Source organism: Kryptolebias marmoratus, linkage group LG13, assembly GCF_001649575.2.
Source record: "Kryptolebias marmoratus isolate JLee-2015 linkage group LG13, ASM164957v2, whole genome shotgun sequence".
NCBI lineage: Eukaryota > Metazoa > Chordata > Actinopteri > Cyprinodontiformes > Rivulidae > Kryptolebias > Kryptolebias marmoratus.
In genome coordinates, this window is record NC_051442.1 from 15,264,420 (window position 1) to 15,281,760 (window position 17,341).

General features: G+C 40.2%; 2 protein-coding genes across 2 annotated transcripts in view; one reads left to right on the forward strand and one right to left on the reverse strand.

The window, feature by feature from the left end:
• slc6a7 (solute carrier family 6 member 7) overlaps nucleotides 1-7,908 on the reverse strand; it is a 27,109-nt gene extending 19,201 nt beyond the window's left edge. Inside the window, exons 1-11 of the mRNA XM_017436928.3 lie at nucleotides 7,661-7,908; nucleotides 5,275-5,497; nucleotides 4,668-4,799; nucleotides 3,496-3,709; nucleotides 2,806-2,944; nucleotides 2,571-2,705; nucleotides 1,854-1,957; nucleotides 1,646-1,770; nucleotides 1,438-1,550; nucleotides 1,209-1,346; nucleotides 1,004-1,103 (exon numbers count right to left, since the gene is read on the reverse strand). Coding sequence (XP_017292417.1) covers nucleotides 1,004-1,103; nucleotides 1,209-1,346; nucleotides 1,438-1,550; nucleotides 1,646-1,770; nucleotides 1,854-1,957; nucleotides 2,571-2,705; nucleotides 2,806-2,944; nucleotides 3,496-3,709; nucleotides 4,668-4,799; nucleotides 5,275-5,497; nucleotides 7,661-7,711 — 1,474 coding nt within the window. The 5' untranslated portion in view covers nucleotides 7,712-7,908. The remainder of the gene's footprint in view (nucleotides 1-1,003; nucleotides 1,104-1,208; nucleotides 1,347-1,437; nucleotides 1,551-1,645; nucleotides 1,771-1,853; nucleotides 1,958-2,570; nucleotides 2,706-2,805; nucleotides 2,945-3,495; nucleotides 3,710-4,667; nucleotides 4,800-5,274; nucleotides 5,498-7,660) is intronic.
• A 956-nt stretch (nucleotides 7,909-8,864) lies between these two features.
• On the forward strand, nucleotides 8,865-15,537 carry LOC108248266 (SLAIN motif-containing protein-like). Its single transcript, XM_017436929.3, has 7 exons — nucleotides 8,865-10,954; nucleotides 11,104-11,237; nucleotides 11,334-11,444; nucleotides 12,277-12,375; nucleotides 12,449-12,718; nucleotides 14,225-14,341; nucleotides 14,454-15,537. Exons 1-7 carry the CDS (start codon nucleotides 10,572-10,574, stop codon nucleotides 14,714-14,716), a joined length of 1,377 nt encoding a protein of 458 aa, XP_017292418.1. The 5' UTR covers nucleotides 8,865-10,571; the 3' UTR covers nucleotides 14,717-15,537.
• The last annotated feature ends 1,804 nt before the right edge of the window (nucleotides 15,538-17,341 follow it).

Sequence of the window (17,341 nt, forward strand, 5' to 3'; positions counted from 1 at the left end):
TACGTATGTAACTACGGTTCTATGAATCCCGGATGACCGCCAGAGCTTCTCTGTCACTCAGAATCCTTGCGTTCGCGAGAAGATTCTGTAGGAACAGAGCCTCGGATGACGTCAGGCTATATAGCCTCTGATTGATCATCCGATGTGTCACAGTGGTGACTCTGTTGATACTATTACTCGAACTGCGCATGCGCGAAGGGAACATTCAGTGCTTTCAGCACCGCCCTCTGGCGGTCATCCGGGATTCATAGAACCGTAGTTACATACGTAACTTTCGTTTGGTTTCTCCAATATATAGTTCTGGACATTCCTCTCTGCTCTGAACTGCAGACACCACTCCACTCAGTTTGTGTTTGGGTGTTTTGTTCTCAGGATGGACCAGCCTCTGTCTGAGAGTCCTGCTGGGTTTGAAATGTACCAGGATGTTGTGTTTGGAGGAAATTCTTCTGAGTTCTCCGATACTCCAGCAACATAAGGGATGGTGTTTTTGTGTTTGTCCTTCTCCTAGTTCTCTGGTGAACTTGATGTTGTTGTCAACAGAGCTGATGTGTCTGGTGAAAGCTTCTAACAGCTGCCGTTTTTGGACTGGTTGGTGCAAATGGAAAGAGATGGAAGCCTCAACATTCAGGTTTAAAGGAAACACACACACACACACACAGATCAGTACCTTCTGTTTGACTCTCACCACCCACTGGAACACAGGTTCACCCCTTCATGCATGTGACCAAAGCACATGTCTCTTGTGAGCCAGACAAACAAAGACCCAAATGCCTCTCCAGTGAGAGGAGAGTGATTTTAATCTGCATGTGAATCTAGCTGCACAACGGAGCATCTCATGCAGCCTAAAGCTTGGAGCTCCACACTCTCCAGTCTTGGGAAGCAAAACGTCTTCAACTGCAGAATAGAAGTCCAGTTGTTATTGCAATTTTTTCAATATTTTTTTGGGAGTGGAGAGACATGGTTGCAAGGAGTGTGACATGATGGTTAGGGTGAAATGGGATACCATAGAAGAAGGAGATGCCAAGGCACATGAATAAGGTGATGATGATGAGGCCAAAACTAGTGCTGAAGGAGTCAATGAGGGTGAACCAGTAAATCCCTCCCTGCGAAGACACGCACAGCATGGTGAGTTTGGATCCTAACGTACAAAGATGCGGACACAAATGGGTTTTCACACGCAATAACATTCATTAAAACCACAAACTCACATCCGTCACTAAGAGAAGGCCCATCAGGTAGAAGAAAAAGCACAGAGTGCCCAAGAATAAGGACTTGTGCAGCGAGTTTCTCCTCAGGTTTGGAAACTCGTCCAGCACAGCTGTTGTGATGCCCTCCATGTTGCCAAACTGGGATGCAACAAAACACATTTAGAGGAGTTACATACATGTGTTTATGTATATGTGTCGCCTAATATCTGTGTCCAATCTGTGGTCTTACCAGTGTATCGACCCCGAGCATAAACAGCATGAGGAAGAATAAAATGGACCAAAACACCGAGCCCGGCAGCAGAGCAAGGGCTTCTGGGTAAGCAACAAAGGCCAGCCCAGGACCTGGAGGCAAGAGTGCACGATTGAAGTGATGAAATGTTCAAAGGTATGTCTAAAATGTGCAACTGAAAACACGTGGATTAAAAGAAGCACGACACCTGTATCTGCCACCTCTCCGACAGGTACCCTCTTCCTCCACGCCATGTGACCCAGGATGGAGAAAATGGCAAATCCTGCAAAGAAGCTAGTGCAGCAGTTTCCTGTCGTGATAATTATAGTGTCCCTGAAAAAATAAAATAAAATAATGTGATCAACAGAAAGAAACTCAGACAATAAACAACAAGGCAAACAACGCGGCAAACTCACCTGATGACGTTGTTGTCAAACTTATTGTAAGACGCCATAGAAAGCAGTCCTCCAACGCCGATGCCTAACGAGTAAAAGATCTGCGAGGCTGCGTCATTCCACACCTGCAGTGTTTCAGACAGAAATACAGTTCACACTACGGCAGCATCTTGAGAGCTATTTTTTAATGAACCACAAAAGAGCTGTGGTCACAGCCTTTGCAGCTCAAAGTCAGGCGTGAACTCATACGAACATGGTTTTTTAATAAACGGAGAGCAAATTCACTTACAAAAGAAAACAAGAATAAAAGCTAGATCCTGATCTTCAACAGTTAACAGGAACAAGCTTTAGAGGAACCAGCTTCTGCTTTTGGCAACCTAAGCTTCAGTTCTGCCGAGACATCTGTCATAAAGATGCTTCTTTGTCAAAGGCAGAGGTGAAAATGCAACTCACAAGTTGTCATGGTGACCACAAGTTACCATGGTGACCAACTCTGGAGAGAAGTAATGCAGATTTGTGATGCTGAAAATACTGCTGAATATTTTTAGGTCACTAAACCTGCGTCGTTTGGGTTCTTCCAGCTGAACTCGGGGTCAGATGCAGATTTGTTTCAATCATTTGATGGCTTTTATCTTGGTTTTCATGTTGCTTGTTGTTTCCTCATATTTTTATGTCTGCATATGTATTTGTACGTTGCGCCTCCTAAGCTTCAGTGAGACAGTCTGCCGTCAGAGCTACCTGTGCGTTAGCCAGGCGGCTCCAGTCTGGTGTGAGGTAGAAAGCAATGCCCTGAAGTGAGCCCTCCAGCGTGGCCCCTCTGATGATCAAAACAATGAGGACTAAGTATGGGAAGGTGGCCGTCACGTAGACCACCTGAAAACGCAGACAGACGCACGTTAGGCCAACAAAATAAGGCAGCAAGGGGATAGACAGCGTAAGTTCTCGGGCGGAAGCTGATTTTGCGTTCATTCACCTTGCCCGAGCTGCGGATGCCCTTGAGCATGCAGAGGAAGATAATGATCCAGGCAGCCAGAAGGCACAGGGCCAGGGGCCACCGCACGGGGCCCGGGTCGTGGAGGCCCTCACTGTTAACTACACCCAGGACACTCTCACTACAAGACAAGCAGGCATAAAGAAATTACAACACCTTCAGTCACACTGATTAGGTGAGCCTAAATAAACAAGGAATGGCTGCATTTATATGTAGAGCTAATATTTCCTGAACGTTTAAAATAAGAATTAGGACCATTTTGATAAATCTGTTCTGCTCTCTTGATAAATCATACAAAAGTGTTATTATTGTCATTATTTCTGGACAGTTTCTAAGATAACACAAATGTTTAATGTCTTAAAAATGACTTTACATTAATGGTTACCTCTGCAAATTGAAAATTATTCAAAGCATTTACTATTATATGACAATTCACAAGGTGTTGCCTTAAAGCTCTGAGTCATTTTAGCTGAAAAACAGGTAGAGTTCAGTCATGGTAAACAAATCTCATTTGAACCATATTTGCCCTTTTGTATTTGTTCTGAAAAAAAGCCTTTTAACTCTGGAGCGTTACAAATAAAAACAGAGTGCACTTTTAGTTTTGTCACATTGGAAAGCGAGTGTGAGGTGTATTACAAGCGCATCAATAACCGTGCAAACTTAAGGACTTACTTCCAGAAAATCTCCGTGGGGCTGCGGGGTTTTCCCAAGGAGCTATTCCCAGTAGCGGTGCCGTTATCGCAGACTGCTGCGTTGGCTATAGCGTCACATGACCACGGCAAGGGGCTCTGAAAGGAGCTGCCCAGGTAGTAAAATGTCCACGCTATGATCACGTTATAGTAGAGACACACTAATGTGGACACACACAGCATCCCGATTCCAATACCTGCAGAAGAAAGACAACAAAATGGGTATAAAGATGTAAGAAGATGCTTGCAAGGTCATTTTACAGAGGGCTGTGAAGTTTAAGATGAAAGAAAAAAACCTTATACAACACTTCGGCATAGTTTTATTTTTATTTTTATTTGAGAGATTTATGCTTTATATGTTCACCTTCTTGCAAAATTAACAGGCAGTCGACTGAGAAATGACACTGTATAATTCAGGAGACTTAGCGTTACAAAATAATCCAAACTGTCAGGACATTTCTGTGTGCGTGTTTTTAAATGTATGTCCAGTCTGGGTTTTGGTGGAAAAGGTTCAGAAGATAAACCTTTCAGTTAATGTCAGGGAAGGAAAAAAAATGCCAAACTCCAAACTCAAACTCCAAGTTGACCCGAAAAACTGCAGCTTTGAAGAATCTGAAGCCATCAACCCCGACCATCCCTGCAAAGAGCCACCCCTCGCAAATCACTGCTGCCAAAAAAAAAAAGAGCTGCTGGTGATTCTGCTTTAACATACGAGCTACATTTACAGTAAAACACTGTATTTCCTGATTTATTTGTGCTTCTGAGACAGTTCTGACCATTATTTATATATAAGATTTATTTTATTCAATTAATTTAAGTCATGGAGTTGCAGAGCTAGTTAAATGACGTGTCTCAGTGAGCTAACAGGTAGAAGTGAGTCAGCTCGTGGCGAGTTTCCTGGATTGTGACATGATTGTAACATGTCGGGCGAACTGGTGACACATGCAACACGGCGTCACCTACTCTTACAGAAGGTGACGCAGACACTTCCTGGAGGAAATCATACAAAACTGCTATCATGTTAAACTCTTTATTGCTGCCTGATTAATCTGAAAGAGGTGAGAGGCAAATTAAGTTTCCACACTGTTTGTCTCTGAATGAAGAGGTTTAAGCTTGTGTAACAACAGGTCTGTGTCGCTCAGTGGAGGTCATTACCTTTAAGCAGAGGGCAGCATTTCCACACAGTGATGGGTCCAGCAGCGCCATACTGGCCTAAGCTCAGCTCCATGAGGAAGAGAGGAACCCCCGTCACAAAGAGCATGATGAAGTAGGGGATGAGAAACACGCCTGCGAAGATTAGAAAGCTTGAGGAAAAATTGGTGCTTGGGGAAAAAAAAAAAAATCCACGAGAGTATTCTGTGCATATGACCAGCCTGTAGAGACATGTTCACTTATAACGACAGCTTCTCCGACAGAACTTATTCAGCTTTACTGTTCATCGAGCTTCAACACGTCTGATGTCAGATGAGCTGAGCATAAAAAGCATAAAGCTGCAAAGGGAGACCAAATGTCTGAGGTGTAATCAAGGGAAAACACTGTCTCTGCTTTGAAGATTTAGTAAATCCTCTGTGATCTGGGCTGCCACAGAAAACTCTGGACTAAATCTGCCAAATGCATCACCCTGATTAAGAGGAAAGCACACACCCAAGGGGTTAGGCAAAGAGAGCCACTCGACCAGATTAGAGTAACAGCGTATTCCAGACACACGCCCAGGTATTAAACTCATTTGAGACTTAGGAGGACACGCTTTGGGACTGCTCACCTCCGCCATTGCGATAACAGAGGTACGGAAACCTCCACACGTTGCCCAATCCCACGCAGTATCCAATACAGGAGAGCAGGAACTCGTACTTCCCACCCCACTGCTCCCGTGGGATGACTGTGGGACTCGGGGCTCGGGATTCAGACTGCGGCTCTGGAGATGCTGCTGTCGCTGAGTGGTGGCCATTCTGACTCGCAGTATGCCCGTTCAGATACGACGAATTCTTGAAGGCAAACACAGTGCACTGATCAGCGGGGGGAACTCGGAGAGGACATAAACGCCGGTACAGTTATCAGTTCAGGTCTGGCAATGATCCACTTATCTAGACAAGTTGAGTAGGGCTGCACAATCATCAGAAAATTGTCATTTTCCGAATATCACACTGCACAATACCAATATCAGAAAGTATTGGAATAACTCACAGACACAAAGCAGATGCCAGTGATATATTTGGCAATCAGATGGATCCCCACTCTCTAATATGCCCACATCTGATTTAGAAGAATTTTGTTCAAAAAAGCTAAAAGCTAAATGCTAAAGCAAAACGGAAGGGCTTTTAGAAGTGTCATGATGACAGTAGAAGAAAAGAGGAGGGAGGAAAATGGGGATTTATTGCATATATTCAACAATATTATCGCAGAAATGCGACCTAATAGTAAGAAATAGTAAGAAAATGCTAGCTGAGAGCAACAAAAAGTGAGCTTAAGGTGGCAGAAGGCTAGCTAAAAGAAAACGATAACATAAGGCTAACTGAAAGCTACAATTAGCAAAAGGCTAAAATTAGTAAAAGGCTAGCTAAATGTAGCAAACAGCTAGTAAAAGTGTTAAAAGTTAGTTAGAAGCTAAAAGTAGCAAAAAGCTACCTATAAACTAAAAGTAGAAGCTCTATAGCTAAAAACTAAAAGTAGGACAAGATAAAAATAGAGCAAGTCTGCTGAAGCATTTTTCAAATAGAACAATGTTTCTGAAGAAACTGTAAATATTTGTAAATGGATAAATGGCACAAAGTGTGCAGAAGTAGTCAGATTGCAAAAATACATACAAAAAATATTGAAATTATTAGGAAATGCTGAATTACGTATTTTGCTTTTATTGCGTCATCACCACTCACATACTCTCCTGCTGTTTTTAGCATCCTGGACACTTTCACCTAAACCAGCCGTGTGTCCATCGAATTGGACAAATCTGTCTTTGCAGAGTTCGAGTGTCCATTGTAATACTGATAATGGTAAATATGGACGAGCGTTAAAACCACCAAAAAATACAGTCTATGACAGTATTGAATTATTACTCATACATTATGTACTATAAACGTCAAGGATTTGTTGGTTACAGCTAAAAGACGCTCTGTATAATCTAACTATCTAATGGACTATGTAAGATATTAATCTGTAAAAAAGAGAGGAAGTATTTTCTTGTGTGAAGTGAGGAACTTTGACGCAAACAAGAGTAAAACTTCTGCTTTGTGTGCCGACTGCAGTCAGTCAACTTTAAATGATGTGTTCAGTTTAGACTTTTAAATTATATTTCTAAGTTTTGGTCGAAAATATTGAACACTTGAGATATTTTACAGGTTTTACAAACGATAGACAGGGAATTGGACAGATTGAGATAGGGTGTGGTGGATTAAATGAAGGGGGGGGGGGGGGTTGTTTCAAGAAGTTGTTTATGAGGAATAACGATGACAGACTTATATTATTTACTCAAAGATCAAGTAAACAATTCAAAACTGAGTTAATGTAACTCAAAAGATTAGTTATTGTTACCATTATTTAGTACAGCTCAGTAACAGGAAGGGCAAGTCTCTGTGGTAACGACTCAAACTTGTTTAATCTCCATGTTGATTATTATGTTTAAATCACAATTCGAATAATAATTAATTCAATGGGGTTAAGCTTTGAGGATTGAGTGACTAATAAAGGAGAAACAAGCCAACATGATGCTTTGATCAAATAAGGAATCATGTTCACAAATGGAAAACTCTTTTTAGCTTCACTTTCCTGTAAAAAATAAATAAATAAAACAGACTGACACGTGTTTCGACCGGCGAGTCCAACAACGAAACAAATCAGCTGTAATAACTTGGGAAAGGCCTGTGTACACACATCTGTTAAGAAACCCACGGCGGCTGAGGTTTCCCGTCTGTGCCGGTGTCTGTGAACGCACCACTCTGATAAATGTGGACGGACAGGTCTGACCGCCTCTGATGATGATGATAGTGGTGACACTTTTTTATTTTTACAGTCGGTATCGACAAAACAAAAGCCCCATGAATGGTTTAAGCTAATACATTAGTCCCCAGGGTGATTTTAAACCCTCGCAGCGTGATTTTAGAGCTAAAAAAAAACAACAACAAAAAAACACAACAAAGCGCCCAGTCTCTTACCTGCGCTGCGCCGCTTCCGGCGGCTGCTGTTTTGCCGCTTTTGTCCTGCATTTCCACGCGGCCGTTTTCAGCGTTAAATTATCGGTCTTCAGCTCCACATTTTACGCAGGAGAGGGGTTCGTGGAAGGACACCGAGATGCCGAGGTTCCCGAGGCCAGTCGGCGACGAGAGGTAGAGCCGAGACATCAGCGGTGACGACGAGGAAGCGGCGCGGCGGGCGGTGAAGGTGAGGGGCGGGGAGACAGGGCGCAGGTGCCGCGGACAGGAGGAAGCACCTCCCGCTCCGACGGAAGGATGTGTTCAAACAGAGTAACCAGGGGCAACAAGAGTGATAAACAGAGCCAGTGCTGTCTGCTTTTATTTTGAAAAACAAAACTACATTACCAACAGCATGGGGCTTACATCATGGCCTTATTTTGCCTGAAACAAAATTTACCCTCAGAGCACTGGTTCCCATTTTGGGTCACAAAACACTTAGTTGGAAGTCTTGAATTTATCTCCAAAGATTAAGTAAAAGTTGAAAATGATTCCTACTAGAATAGTTTTGTTATATTTTTTTGCTAAGTCACATATAGAAAATAAAATGCAAAAAGAAATGAGCTTCAGCTATTTTTAATATGCATATTATTTATTTACTTTTTATTTTAGTAATATCTGCGTAGTTCAGCCAGTGGTGTTTGGGGGTGCAAGACTGTGCTCTTGTTATTTTGGGAGCAAGAAGCTAACCTTTGGGAACCCCTGCTTTACAGCACATGTGAGCAAAATACAGCCCGAGGGCCAGAAGCGGCCCTTGGACAGTTTCCATCTGGCCCAGGATGCACTCAAATATATACAAGGTAACTTCAAATCATCATTTTGTCAATGAATAATGTGCAGCAAAGAACATTGTTTGACCTTTGTTTGTCTAAATATTAAGTTTTTGGCCAAAAACAAACAAACAACAAAAAGAGATACTTATAGTTTTGTTTACAAGGCAAATAAAGAATAGTTCAGCCATTTTGATGTGGATTTCTGTAGCTTCGTGAACTTGGAGAAACAGTTTAAGTTCTTCCTTCAATGGACTAATGAGCTAAAGGCTAGTCTAAGCCTAACTAAGACTGAAGTGGATTGATGGCATCTGGAAACAGCTCAAATTTCTAAAATATCTCAGGGTTTGTGCAGATGCTAAATTCATTTTTTAAATTATTGTACATATTTTTAATTGATCATTATGATCACTACATAAGAATTAGACAAACAGACTTTAGCAGAGGTACATATAGAAATAATTGTAGAAGGAATTTTAGGCATTGTAACAATATTAAACAAATACTTCAGTGCCGTGCCTTCACTGATGGTGTTTTCTTTTCACACCTAACCACACCCAGATGTAGTCAAAGGTTCAACAAACCTTCATCTGTCAACACTTACAGGAATTATCAGCATTTTTTTCTCTTCTGATACAGAATGGGGTATGGGGGTCAAATGTAACACAGTGCATTAAATACTTAAGTTCAGGGAACATTTAAAGCACTTGTTATTGTTTTTTTTTACTTCTTCTTCTACTTCTTCTTTTGTGTAAGCAGTAAAAATGTATTTGTAACTTTATATTTTGGTTCACTCAATATTTGAAAAAAAAAACATGGCATAAAACTGTTATAAGACACATTGGTTTGAAAAAGTAGTGCTGTGTCAATAAGTCAATCCTCTTGTCAGTGGACAGAAAATTGACAGTTATGTAGACAGCACACTAAAACATCCACATCAAGGTTTTTCACTCTGCTTTTGCAGTTTAGCAAATGTTTATGCCTGTTTATAATTTTAAGACTGAGTCAATAAAATCACCAAGCATTGGTTTTAAGTAGATTTAATACTGTAAAGGTCTGTGAACTTAAAGATCAGATTGCAAATGTTCTCATTAGGTTGAAATTAAAGAAAATGTTAATAAAGGTAATCTTCACAGGAGGCGTTGCAGAGCAGAGAATCCAGAAACATTGACAGGATTCAAAACGTGCTGGATAAAAGTGGGCAAAATAATATGCATGGGGAGGTATAAAACTGACTGGGTAAAGAATAGTAGGAAGACAGAAAGTAGAACTGACAGTAATAAACAAGAGGAAACCAGTTACAGCAAAACAGGAAGTAACTCTAACAGAAATAAAGAACATGACAATAAAACAAGAGGCAAATTCGTAACAAATTACACAGACAAACACAGATCGAGTCAGGTTTTTTAAAAAGGGGAACATTTTCATGATTATCCCTTTAAAGCCTTGACTACCATGTTTTTGACTGTCATGGTCCTCAAAAGAATCAGAAAGTGACTCCTAACGTGGTATTAAAAACAAAGTAGCTCCTGATCACTTGAGTTAAAGTGGGAAGAATAGGAAAATTTAGGTTTAACTCGGGTACGAGTTAAAGATGATGTATGTAACCAATGAGAGTTTGTCAAGAGAGTTGAATGACTCGGGTATTTTCAAAGCTGTTAACCGGAAACGCTCAGCGGAAAACCAAAGAAAAACTGCAGAGACAACATGTCTTTGGCACAGAAATGGACCACGCAGGTATTTCCACTGACCATTATCTCAGCCAACCAATATGTACTGTCAGTATTAGCCATGATGGTGTGATGTCGAGCAGCTCTTTTTCTTTCTTTTAGCTGCAACTTCTGGACTCTCTAATCCACATAAGCTTATGATGCTTCTCTAAATCCATCCAATCTGTTGCGTGCCTGTACTTAACAACCCAACTTGATAAATCTGGGTCAAAAGAAGGTAGGGTGAAGATGCAGCTCCTGTGTGCAAAGACTTAAACAAGCGTAATGTCACGGGTTTCGAAATAGTTTTAAGATCAACATCTTTCAGGAGTTTATCAGCACAACTGGCTGAGAGCTTGAGGTTCAGGAGGAGGATTTGAGAATTTCACCCAGAAAATGGAACTCCAAGACCACACGAAAAGCTACTGGAGCCAGTATTTTTGTAATCAGCCACAGATGGAGTATGATGTGAGTGTGAGTCGTTATCGTCTTGGCAGCATAGAGCTGGAGGAACATCCAGATCCATACTGCACCGTCCGGACTGACTCTGAGCCTGCCAGAGTCAAGAATGGCCGATCGTTTGCCATGGATGCCAGAATGAGACTTGATAGTCTGAAGTCTGGGTGTAAGTCACCATGCTGTGACATGGACATCAAGTTATACAAATATAACAGCGAAAAAGACCTTTGGGTTGGTGAGGACTCGCAGACAGAAGAGTCTGCTCTGGACTTGGTGGAGATCCTAGATTTAGAGGACAGCATGCTGGATGAAGAGAGCTGGTAGGTGCCATCAGAGATCTGGTGATGTTTAAATGTTATCAGATGAGGCTAAAAGAATAAGTTGAAACTCCTTTGAACAGGTCAGGACAATACTTCAGTTCTTCTCCTAAAGTCAAAGTTGTGTAAGTCATCGACGTTTCCACCAACAGGTTATACGAGCCTCAGAGTAAGCAGTCGTTAGTGGAGAAGGAGTCTGCCTTCAGGTGGTGTCGACACGTCCTTGATAACCCGAGCCCTGAGATGGAGGCAGCCCGTCGTGTGCTGATGAGCAAGCTGGATCAAAGTTAGAAAGCAGCACACATTCAGCAAACTGAATTTAAAAGACATGCTTGACAGTTTGGTCACGGGTTTATCTTATTACCACTCTCATTGTTGTCAGGATCGAGATACAACTTCTACAGGCCTGCAGCAGGTTCCCATCATTCTCCCAGTGTCTCCAGTGGGGACGAAACATCAGGCAGCACATCAATCAGTGACTCTGAAAGTTTAGGTAATGGCAACACCAAAGCCTTGTGGGAACTTGAATGATGAATAATGACGCAAAAAAAAAAGAAATTGTAAATTTGTTTTGGTTACACAATTAAAATAGGTCAATTCTTGTGTCATATCAGTAGATTGTGCACAAAATAGCTCACAGTTTGTTCAAGTGTATTAAGAGATGATTCAAGTGAAGAAAATAATAATGAGAAACTTAAAAGAAGAAAGTAGAGAGGCGATTGGTAGAAAACGGGGAACATGACCCAGATTATCAACTCATTTGCCAAATGTCTGCATGTTGAAGATTTTACTGTGTCAAATCTCAAAGTGTCTGTTTGCTCTGTGTTGGCATGAACCAAGTAAGTCAAAGCTTAGATTTGACACCTTAATGCTGTATCAATGAGAGTAGTGTTCCTTGAAGGATTGCATCTCACCCGTTGCCTTGCGCGCAAACGTTTTAATCCAAGGTTTTGCATAGATCTGTTGGTGCTCAAAGTATGAACTGGGGGTGGCTCTCATTCTGACAAATTTTAACTCATTATCTGTAAAAATGACTGTGTTGTAGAAATGTTTTTGGTTGCTAAGGGTTTATTAGCTGTGGCATGCGGCCATCTTGAACTAAGTTAACCTGAAGAGTTAATAAGTTGCAGATGTTTATTCATTTCTTGTTTTTTGGGTAATTCATTAAAATATGTCCTGTTTTTTTTTGTTTCTTCTAACAGACAGATAAACAAAGTAACACACTCACAGACAAGCGATGACAGGATCACCTGCTTTTCGTGGCTGTAGATGATTAATTATTTTACAAAGTAATTTGAATGACTTCCATTTGTCTATTTGCACAGATCATAATGAGGGGAACCTCTCCCACAACTCCATCACTACAAGCTACAGACTGCAGGATATCACAGATGTCCACATTATGGCCAGAATACAGGAAGACAGTGAGTATAGAAGAGTATCTTCTCATTATTGCAGTGTACCTGGAGGCTAAAAACTTTTTTGTGTCCTTTTCAGGTTTAAGACAGGAATATGTTTCCATACCCTCTGCTGCTCCATTCAGGGGAAACTCAGAGATGCAAGGAACCTATGATTTTGCTTCTGGAAACAAAACCAAGGCTTCATCTTCATCTTCTTCTTGTTGGGAGGCTGCTCCACCATTACTGAGCTCTTCCTGTTGCGACTCAGCAATGTCAGCATCGAAGCAGGGCTGCCAAAGTCCAAAACTGAGCAGACTTCACCAACAAGTCACCCAATTCAAACTGCTCAGATTGGCTCAGAATCCAGGTAAAAAGTCTTATTCAAGTTTCAGATTTAGTTTATTTCATTTTTTATGGGCATTGCAGGTAAAAATTAAAAAGATGTACTGTATCTGGTTTAGCCACTGGCTAATTTCCATCAGTAGTTTCTGGCAAGTATAGATAAGAGTGCAGCACATTTAAATACAAATACAAAGCAAAACTTAACACATAAAGACTACGTTAAAACAACAACTCTCTTTCACTCTATTATCATATACTTGGAACCCCATCTACAGTACAAATAACCCTTTAATAGTCCTAAACAACAAAAGCAGACTGAACAGAAACTGAATTTCTTTTAAAGTCTCAACGCCCCTTGAGTAGTTGACTTGGATGATCTCATCATCTGTTCTTAACAAAGTTGTGAAAACAGTTTCAATGGCGAAGGTGCTACAAGAAGCAAGTCAGACATATGTGACCACAGTTATATTACAATTATGACACTGTAGTACTTTCTCAAACAGTATGTTTAAAGCCTGCACATGAAGGGATTTGACAGGTTTTAAAGTTGTCTGACTTGCTTGAGATCAGCAGGACATACAGGAATAGACCCATACATGTGCTTTTTGAGCTCAAGTTGGATCTAAAAATATTTAACTTCTTGAACATAGTTGAGTTTTTGATCATTTGCACACAGACATTTGGGGAAATCTTTTGGGAATACTTTATTGTCTTCAAGCTATGACCTTAAGCATGCACTGACACGGTCAGGAGTTCTGTGTGAAACAGCTGGAATGAAAGTCCTCCAATTCTGAGACCATGGTTCTCAATCAAAAAAAGGTGGAATGCTTCCTCTGGTTCGGGGATGTGTATCTGCCTCAAGTGGAGAAGTTAAAATATATGGCAATCTTGTTCGTGAGTGATGGTAAGATGGAGTGGTGAGATGAATCAACGGATTGTGGCTTTATTTGCAGCAGTAAGGCTGTTGCTCCAGTCTGTTGAAGTGAAGGAGCTGAGCTGAAAGACGAAGCTCTCAAGTTACTGGTCTGTCTTCGTTCCAACCCTCACCTATGTTCTTGAGGTGTGGATCATGACCATACAAACAAGATCTCGGATACAAGTGGCTGAAGTGGGCTTTGTCCTTTGGGTGGCCAGGCTCAGCCTTAGGGACAGAGTGAGGAGCTACACCATTTTGGAGAAGCTGGAAGTAGAGCCACTGCTCTGAGTTGAAAGGAGTCAGTTGAGGTAGTTCAGGCATCTGATTAGGATGAACGTCTTCCTCTGGATGTTTTCCAGGCATGTCCCACTGAGAGGAGACCTTGGAACAGATCCAAAACTCATTGGAGGGATTATGTATCCTCTCTGAACTGGGAATGCTTTAGGATCTCCCAGAAGGAGCTGAAGTGAGTCACTGGGGAGAAGAAGTTTTAGTTTTATTTAAATTGTTGTAAATGTTAGTAGGAGTGTAGCTCCCATTGCTTCCTAAAAGAAGCGTCTCTTTAGAGTTTTTTTTTTTTTTATCAGATATGCCTCTACCTTGTGTGTTTTCCAGAAGCATCACCTGGTAGGACAAGGTCACCTCTGCAGACAAGCCTCCGTTCCCTGCAGGCTGTCAGGAACAGTCGAAGTTTAGAGGCTGATGATCACCATTTCAGCTTCTCTCCAGCAGGTCTGTTTCTTTACTAAAAACAAAAAAATACAGTGTAATCACAGCTGACAGCAGGTTTACATTTCATCGCTTTGTATCTTTTCTTGAACTTGATCAAAAATCTGTCCCCCAGGTGGGCCGTCTCCCAGACCAGGATCAGGCCACTGTGGGTCTCCGTCACTTTCTGCAACATCTCTGAATTTGAACAACTCGATGAGAGGCACATCAACCCGGATATCAGCCATGAAAACACTGCAGAGGTCTCAGTCCATCAGCCCCAGCAGGATTGCTCACCCTGCGAAGGGTTACCTGCCTGCTCATGGGCGGGTTTTTGCCTCCCCAGAGAGGCCAACCACTGCAGCATGGGGCAGGCGAGGACCATCTGTTCAACGGTGAAAGATTTCACCAAGGAACCACTCATACACAAAAATGTAAAGAGGCAAAGTCAAAACATAAAGACATTTACATATTTTGTTTTAACTACAGCATGCAAAATATAAAAATATGAGTTAGTTTGTTATGATTTATTGTTCTAATTAATACTGATTGTGCTCCGTTTGAGGTTTCTGTGAATAACCCTATTATCTAGTGGTTTTCAAGCAGCATATTATTTTGATTTGATGTGAATTGTATAAATATCAAGAATGACACATGTGAAACTGCAGCTGAACTTTGCTTTAGTGTGGCTACCAGCAAGGGCTGCTTTCAGAAGATTTGTTGCAACAGGAAGTGTGCAACTTACCATCGTGTAAGAGAAACCAAACAATTAAAGGCTGCAGAAAAGGAAGCATCATTACCAGGAAACCGTGGTGTGGGTTTGGTGTTACCTCGGACAATAAATTGTTCAGTGTAAACGTGATGACTATATTCTTTGTCAACATGTCCAAAATGACTTTTGCAGTAAAAGCTCCAGGTCTGATGGCAGGTTTATCACAATCAGTTTTCTCTGATCTCTGGTGTAGTTTTGCTTCAGGTAAAAAAAAGGTTCAAATAAAGTTTGTAGTTGGAGTGCCACCTGCTGGTCAGTAAACAACTCTTGTTTAAAGGAAACCCATGGAGAAAATTTAAATGAACTAAAGAATTCTGGAAAAGTTCCATCAGACAATTCTTTTTTATTTTAAAGTTTAGTAAATAAATAAATAAAAGAGTGACTAACTCACATTCTTAAATCTTTCTAACGGAGCTAATTATGAAAGGATTTTACATGATTTGCTTGACTCCTTTTCATTTACCGTTAACGTGATCAATGCAAAAGTAATTTTCAACTGAATAAAATTCCAAATGAAGTAAAACTGTGGAAAGAAGTGAAATTAAAAGTTTTTAAAAGGAATTTTTTTTAATAACTAAAATTAATCTTTATTTTTGCTTCTTTTCGAAGAATGTTTTATCTTTAGTACATTTATTATATTTTTACCCAGACTGTAAGGTAGACTCGTATGTTTATTGCCTGGTAAGCAGACATTAAAACAACATTAAAACAGTACAATAAAAGTGAACACCATTATGAAAAACATCCATCCTTCAAAAAAAAAAAAAAAAGCCTGGAAGATCCGCCACACCTGTCAAATCCAACAGGCACTTCTCCTTCATGGCAGAAATGAAGGCCCTCATGTTGTGTCCCATGGAGAAATAGTGTGATTCTGCTTTTATTGTTTTGTTTTTGCCTGAAACAGTTACTGTTATTATAAAAAATCACTTTGATCAACACCTCATCATCAGTCTTTATTTAAAAGTGCTCTTCGCTCTGTTCTTCCAAACTTTCTGTCTAATAATACTTTTTATCATAGTTGTGGACAGTTACGTTCATTCATCCAACACTAAGAGTTTCCATCCGGACATTAAACAGAGACGCACTGGAAGGAAGGTTTTTAATAAAGTTAGAAAAGATGGGAATTAGATGTTCAATGTTTTATTGGATAAAAGATTTTTTACAAGATCGATCAATACAAGTAAGAATAGGACAATGTTTTTGAGGTATAGTGAGTCCTTTGTTTTTTTTCTATTATGATTAATGATATGTTTGAAAATTTGGAGAATGAAATGAGGTTTTCTTTATTTGCTGCTGATGGAGCAATCTGGAAGAGGGGTAAAATTTTACATTTTATTGTTAAAAAGATTCAAGAAGCAATTAATGAAATAAAAGACTGGTTCTTTAAATTGGGATTCAACATCTCTATAGATAACAGGAAGACTTTATTTTTACAAAGAAAAAAGGGTCTGAACATTTAAAACTGCAAATATATAATCATAATTTGGAACAAGTAAAGCAATTGAAGTTTTTGAGTTTATGGTTAGATGAAAAACTTACTTGTAAAGTGCATATTCAAAAAGTAATGGATAAATGTAAGAGAGTTTTAAATGTAATGAGGTGTCTGGTGGGGAGTGAGTGGGGAGCTGAGAGGACATGATTGAAATTAATATACACAGGTTTAATACGGTCTGTATTTGATTATGGCAGTATAGTGTTTGTGTCAGCATCAGTTACATTACTCAAAAACTGAGATAATATTCAGTATCAAGCCTTGAGATTATGTACAGGTGCCATCAGAACAAGTCCAACATCAACTTTACTGGTAGAAATGGGAGAAATGCAACTTCAGCTCAGAAGATCACAAATACTTTCAACTTACTGGTGTCATTTAATTAATTAATTTATTTTTTATTTATGTCCAAATTTATAGGGATGCATCAAAAAACTCAAATAACAGTAATGGGGTTTCATTCATTGTTTCAGAATTCAATTTCAAATCAGGTAAAATAATTACTGATGGAGTCTCAGTTTACACAGGAGAGATGATTGGAACCATTTTAGCTTCGGGATGGATTGAGGAAGTTTGTCCATTAAGAAGTGTAATATGTTCAGATTTAAGTTATATTCATTGAGAAATAATCATTCAGACAGCAGACAGACCAGACCTTTTATTAGGAATTCAGTTATTAATTTATCAAGCGATGGGTTTATTAGTTACTTTTATATGGACACGGTCACATATAGGAGTAAAAGGAAATGAGCTGGCAGAT